We start from the raw sequence: 7,135 nt of genomic DNA on the forward strand, positions 1-7,135 counted from the left end.
TGTTGATCTGTCTGGATATTCTATGCATTATTGAAATGGGATATTAAAATCTCCTAATATTATTGCATTGCTGTCTATTACTCCCTTCAGTTCTGACATTTGCTTCATATATTTGGGTGCTCTGATATTGGGTGCATATACATATTTATAATTATTATATCTTTCTGATTAATTGAACTTTCATCATTATATGTCTTTTTTTTCCCCTTGTGACAGTTTTTGACTTACAGTCTATTTTGTATGACATAAGTATGACCACTCCTGCTCTCTTTTGGTTACCACTGGCACAGAATATCTTTTTCCGTCCTTTCACTTTCAGCCTATGTGTGTCCTTAAATCTAAAGTGAGTATCTTGTAGGCATATACTTGAGTCTTTAAAAAAAAATGTATCCATTCAGCCACTCTAGGGGGTTTAATCCATTTGCATTTAAAGTAATTACTGATAGGGAAGAACATGATGTTGCCATTTTAACTGTTTGCTGTATGTCTTGTAGCTTTTTTGCCCCTCTTCCTCTCTTGCTGCCTTACTTTGTATTTTGTTGACTGGTTTTATTGACATGACTTGATTCCTTTCTCATTTTCGTTTGTGAACCTGGATGTCCATTTCCTTGCTCAGACTTGGGGAGTGTTTGGCCATTATTTTTCAAATATGCTTTCTGTCACTGGAACTCCCATATTGCGTATATTAATTCACTTAATGATATCCCATATGTCCCTAGGTTTTCTTAACTTTTTTTTGTTTTAAATGTGTATCTCTGGCTGGATAATTTCAAACGAACTGTCTTTGAATTTGCTGGTTCATTCTTCTCCAAATTAAGTTTGTTGTTGAACTCCTATAGTGAATTTTTCAATTCGGTTATATTCTTTAGCTCCAAAATTTGGTTCTTTTAAAATATTTTCTCTTTGCTGCTGCTGCTAGTCTTATTTTATTCATGTATCATTTTCCTGAGTTCATTAAGCATCCCAGGTAGGCTTTTTAAGATATGGATTCTCAGACCCTATTGGCAGAGATTCTAATTCAGTAGTCCGTAGTGGAGCCTGGAAATCTGTATTTCTGAAAGTTTCCCTAGGTAATTTAGATGTACTTCTAGGTTTGGAAAACACTTCCAATGAAAAGACTACCTTCAACCCCTCCCACTTCCCACTTCTCTCTGAGATGCCACCATCTGTCTACTAGTATTCTGCCTCTGTATTATTTGAGGGATCTTGAACCCTTTCTGCCTCCAGGCAGCCTTCCTGGATTGACTCCTGTCTGACCATGAGTTTCTTAGAATTCTCCCCAGCCCTCTCTAACCCCAAATGGGCCTATACTTCCTATTTCTGTATTAATTTGGCATTTTATCCCTTCAATTTGCTATATGAGTCTTAAGCCATCACTGTCTAAAAAACTTCTGGACTAAGTCTACCCTAATTTTTTTTATTATTTAATGACAAAAAAGTGGTGAATGTAGTAAAGGTAGAACTCTGAGAGCCCGGGTTCACATCTCTGTTCTTATAGGGTATGACCTGGGATAGGTTTATTTTCCTTTCTGGGTCTCAGTTTCCTCATCTGTGAGATGAGCAGTGAATAGATGGTCTCCATGATCCTTCCTTTTAGACTCTGACTCTCCTTCCTTCTCTTCTGCACTCCATAGTTGAGGAAGTGGAATTCTGGAGTCATTCCTGAAACTCTGCCCTAAATCAAAGGAACCAGCAGGCCTGCAAGTTTTCTCTCTACCTCCCTTTCCAGGAGCAACCATGGCCCTGAGTGATGTCGATGTGCAGAAGCAGATTAAGCACATGATGGCTTTCATTGAGCAGGAAGCCAATGAGAAGGCAGAAGAAATAGATGCCAAGTCTGAGGAAGAATTCAACATTGAGAAAGGACGCCTTGTGCAAACCCAACGACTGAAGATTATGGAGTATTATGAGAAGAAGGAGAAACAGATAGAACAGCAGAAGAAAATCCAGATGTCCACCATGAGGAATCAGGCAAGGCTGAAAGTCCTGAGAGCCCGAGATGACCTTGTCTCAGAGTTGCTGAATGATGCAAAGCTGAGACTCAGCAGGGTTGTGGCAGACCCAGAAATCTACCAGGGGCTGCTGGATAAACTAGTGCTTCAGGGTCTGCTCCGACTGCTGGAGCCCGTGGTAATCGTACGCTGCAGGCCACAGGACATCCTCCTGGTGGAGGCTGCAGTGCAAAAAGCCATCCCCGAGTACATGATAGTCTCCCAAAAATGTGTGGATGTCCAGGTTGATCAAGAGGTGCACCTGGCTATGAATGCAGCTGGAGGTGTGGAGGTCTACAGTGGCAATCAGAGAATAAAGGTTTCCAATACCCTAGAAAGTCGACTGGATCTCTTAGCCCAACAAAAGATGCCTGAAATACGAAAAGCCTTGTTTGGAGCCAATGCCAACAGAAAGTTTTTCATATAAGCCTCTGCCAAATGAAGCTCATGTTGAAGTGCTAAGCCATTAAAAGCATACGTTATTAGGGCAAAGGAAACTAGTCATGTTTCTTCTTCTTTGTTGCTTTGATAGGATTCTATCTTCTTACATGAAATACCCTTTTAATAGCTAAAGGCATTATATTTTGCAATGAAACTTGGAAATGCTTAGAAATCCAATTCTGGTTTATCCATACATGCTGCGTCTTCTGGTCAGTTCAATAGTCTAGGTTGAAGGGAGTAAAGACATCTGCTCTTTAGCTTGTCCTTCAGTTGAGATGTGAAGGATATCAATGGTTTGTGGGTTTGAGTACTCTAAAATTCTTTAATATTATTTGAAGTGTGTTTTCCTTCTTTTGCTTCAGCTTTCTGTATTTATGTTATTTAATGAAGTTTAGCGATCTTTTTTGTGTGTGTATAGGGCCAACTTCATGGGCATGTGACCAGAATAGTCACATAGGGTTCCATGCGCAAAAGAGCCCAATGCTTGGGGTTTAATGCTCTACAGCAATGACTTGAAATTCTTAGTTTTAGCTTTGAAAATGTGTTTTATAAGTGAAGAATGCTGGGACTTTGGAGCATATGCCAGGCGCTTGGAGCCTTAGCTCATGCAAGGTACCAAATACCAAAGCCTACCCTCCTCCCTGGGATGGATTCTTGGCCATTCATTTCCCAGCTTACTGGTGCCTTGAGACCCAGCCTTCCCCTCCCTCACCCAGTCAACATTGCTGCTTTCTGCCTTTGGTGAGGTCTGGATGTGCCTGCAGGGAGGGTCGGGGATGTGTGCATGCTCTGCAGAGTCTTAGAGCTGGACACAGTGGTGGCTATCTCTGTCCAAGAATGGCAGCTCCATGGCACATTCAGCAAGTGACTTGGTGAGGGTGAGTTTCTTGCCTACCACATACTGAGCACATCCTGGTGTGGAGGTTTAAAGACGCTGGGATTCACCTGTCTGCTATGAGTGGGTTCAGCTGGTCTACTGGAATGGGAGCTATTTGGCTTGACTTCCCTGACCCCAGCAAGGGCATAGCACATAGATGTGGGGGCTGGTGGGAAGTAGGACCCAGCTATTGTCAAGCTTGCTGGGCCTGAGTCTCAGGTTGGGAACATCAGGACCTTATGAGGAAAGTATCCCAGTCCCTCAGACAGCTCAGTGCCTAGGGGGACTTATGCTCATTTCTTTGGCCAGTTTGAGACATCTTCCAAGAGAAGCCAAGAAATACAGATTGTGTAATTTTGGTGATTCTCCATATGGGTATTTCACAATATAAAGATAAATGGTAAAATTCATGTTAATGATTTAAAATTTTAATTTTTATATACTTAGCCATTAAATAGCAAATAAATACAATGACAAGTCAAAAGAGAGGCTGCAGAAGAAAGGAAAAAGCTTTATCTTTTAGGACTTTTCACTGTACTTTTCGAACAAAGGATTCCCACATTTTCTTTTTGCATTGGGCCCTGTAAATTATAGGTTGCTAGTTCTGCATGTGTATGCTGATTTACAGTCTAATCTATGGCCAAGTGTGGTTTATGTATTAAAATAAAGGTTTTTGAAGAAAAGAAACCCCACACCACTCTGCCAAGGACAAAGTTTGGCTTACGTGGTCAGGAACAGAAATGTTGTAAAGCCCAAACACGAAGTAGGAGACAGGTTATTAGAAATCAGGGTGTCTCACAAAGCCTGGGTATAGGAATCTCTTATGGTCTCAGGAGAGGGCTGGGCCTGGGACTCCGAAAGCCATCTGAAATCCTCTACCTGGCTTCTTCATCTTTCTTTTAGGAGTCACTTTCTCTACTGCACAGTTTCAACGGTAGAGTATACATGCCTCATAAATTTACATTCTAAGGTTTACGTGGTATAGTTCCAGACACGAACTTCTTCTCTTACAATTCCACTTTCCTGAGAAGGAGTCCATCTGGCCCAGCTCAGGTCAGATGTTCACCTTCGGTCCAGGTGACATCTCAGAGAAAGGGGGTCCATGCCAGCTAGACAATCTCTGCAAAGGGTGTCTTCTGTGTGGGTCTTTTTGAGCTGTGAGTCCAGTCACTTACTGAACATTTTCTGAATGCCAGTAATGAGAGAGGCCCTTTGCTAGCTGCTGGGCTGCAAAGAATACAATCGGGTCCTGTCCTTTAGTTATTGACACATAAACAGGTGAGGCTCATGTAATGGTAATGATACAAGGTGCAGGTGCCTGCCTAGAGCTGTATAAGAGGTACTGTGAGAATACGGTACAGGAAGAGAAGGTCACAGAAGGCTTCTGGGGTGCTGGCTGCTTTAGGCAAAGGAGGTGGGGGAAGCATATGCAAAGTCCCTGAGGTGTGAAAAAGCAAGTTGTGTTAGAGGAACTGCGCATAGTTCATTGTGATGGAGTATGAGGGATGTGGGGGATGTGACTACAGATGAAGCTGGAAAGATGGACAGAGACTGATTATGAGGTGCAGTGGGCCTTGCTCTGGAGTTAGGCTAATTCTGCTGCGTGGGTGATGAGGGCTCATTGAAGGACTTTAAGTAAGAGTGAAACTATGAGAGCTGGACTTTTAAAAGATTAGGCTGGTGTCACTGTGTGTGGAAAACACATTGGAGGGACAGAGAGGTTGGAGGCAGGAGCCCTGTTGGGGCTTATTTACCAGCCCAAGTGGGAGACGATAAATAATCGATGCAGCTCTTTTGTGAGATAGGTCGGATTCTTTAACACACAGGCTGGAAGAGACTAGAATTAGTGAGTTATGTCTTACCCCCCTCCCCTGCCCTGGGGACAAAGAAAGAAAGAAAAGACAAAGACAAAGAAAGAAAATTCTTTCCCTCATCCAGGCTTGAGGTTTTCTGTCAGTTTTGCTTCATCTTACAGTTTTTTCTTATGAGAGTGTGCTTCCCCTCAGAGTCTTCCCCCTTCTCTCATTCCAGGCCCAGCAAAGCCTTCCCTCCGCAGCTGCCTGAGCCCTCAGCTGCCTCTCTTCCTGGGAAGCCAGACCCCACTTCCTGCTGTAATCCAGGAGTATCTGAAGCCCCTTGGCTTGCCCCAGTTCTGGCCTTCTGAGCTGCCCTCAATTCATTACTGGGGCCCCTGACATTAATTCGTCTCCAAAACAGCTGACAGGTAGATTTTATGAAGGTTTTTACGGGAAGTTGAGGAGAGCTTTACAGAGTGCCTGTGGGGCCCAATTACCCTAAGCCTCTTTTATTGTGTTTTATTTTATTTTTTTAAAGATCTTTTTTATTTATTTGAGAGAGCCAGCACAAGTGGTGGGGGGAGGGCAGGGGGAGGGCAGGGGGAGAGGGAGAACAGGCTCCCTGCTGAGCGGAGAGCCCGACAGGAGGCTCCCACCCCAGAGCCCTGGGATCCTGACCTGAGCAGAAGGCAGACGCTTAGCCCACTGAACCACCCAGGCGCCCCTCCCTAAGTTCCATTTAAACATCTCTCTGTTTTTCCAAACTTTTCTTTCGCCCTGAGCTGCCAGATACTTTCTCTTTCTCCTCAAACTTCTCCTCCTCAGCCTCTCAACACCTGGGCTCCAGTCTCCTCCATCATAATGTCCCCTCAGCAAAACAAAAGCTCGTGGCTAAGGGAGCCCTGCCCTCCCACAGTCCCTGGTTACAAGGACTCTACAGTCCCCAGTGAGGACTCTTCATGCACCACCTTTATTTACTGTTAGCTGCTTTTTCTACTCAGCCCATCTTTTTAAACATCGCTCCTTGCGGGTAGGGACAGTGGGACAGTGTTTTGATTCTTCCTTCTTGCATTTCCTGCTGCCTTGTTATTTTAGTGCTGATCTTGGGCGTGCGCAGCACACATAGTAGGTTCTGAACAAACATCTATGGTTGTTGCATTCTTTCCTGGCCTGGCTCTTGTTCCTAGATGGAGGCCTCCAGAGTCTTTTTCCTCTTCGATATAGATGGTGCCATAGCAAGAGGCAAGTATGTGAGATGGGGACCAAGGGAAGGGTGCCAGGACTATAGTCCAGGGATGGTGCTTGACAAGAAAATCCTGCAAGATGGTCGGAGCCTGAGCTCCAGCAGGACTGCCCCCCGCCCCCAACTCCCTTCAGTCAGGCCTTGGTTACCTCCCAAAGACAGCTGTGGGTTTATTGCTTTGCTTCCCTCCCTGGGAAACAAATGGGAGGGGCTTTGCTTTGGACCTGGGTGCAAAGAGGGACTGTGGAGGGGCTGGGTCCTCCTTGCAGGCCTCAGCCATGGGAAAGGCAAACCTTAGCCTTCAACACTAGCCCTGACCTGTGGGGTAGGCTGCTTGTCACCATTCGGACACCTGCACTCCTTCAGGGGTCTTTGCTTTAGAAATGCTTCCATGGGGCACTTCTGGTTAGTTGACTGGTACAAACGGGGTGCCTGGCTGCCTTGGTCAGTGGAGCGTGAGACTCTTGATCTTGGGGTTGTGAGTTCGAGCCCCATGTTGGGTGTAGAGATTACTTAAAAAAATAAAATAAAATCTTAAAAAAAACTAAAACCAAAAACAAAAGTACACACACTCTTTATTAGTGTTAACTATCCTACCCTCAAGAAGGCGTGTACCTCCTGTAAGCTCCTCGGTCCCTGTGAGCCAAAAGGAGCAAACTGTTTGAACCACAGGCAGGCGCAACCCTTCCCCACAGCGCTCCTCATTAACACTTCCTCCCAAGATGCAAGGGGAGCTCTTTGCTGCTGGAGACAGAGGCTGTGCGGTGGGGAGGGGGCTGCTTCTGCA

General features: G+C 44.8%; 1 protein-coding gene across 1 annotated transcript; it reads left to right on the forward strand.

Annotated features, from left to right (window-relative positions):
* Positions 1 to 1,717: 1,717 nt before the first annotated feature.
* ATP6V1E2 (ATPase H+ transporting V1 subunit E2) lies at positions 1,718 to 2,579 on the forward strand. Its single transcript, XM_021701253.1, has one exon. The coding sequence runs from the start codon at positions 1,738 to 1,740 to the stop codon at positions 2,416 to 2,418; it is 681 nt and encodes a 226-aa protein (XP_021556928.1). The 5' UTR covers positions 1,718 to 1,737; the 3' UTR covers positions 2,419 to 2,579.
* The last annotated feature ends 4,556 nt before the right edge of the window (positions 2,580 to 7,135 follow it).

The sequence above is a fragment of the Neomonachus schauinslandi genome, chromosome 10 (genome assembly GCF_002201575.2).
Source record: "Neomonachus schauinslandi chromosome 10, ASM220157v2, whole genome shotgun sequence".
NCBI classification, from domain to species: Eukaryota; Metazoa; Chordata; class Mammalia; order Carnivora; family Phocidae; genus Neomonachus; species Neomonachus schauinslandi.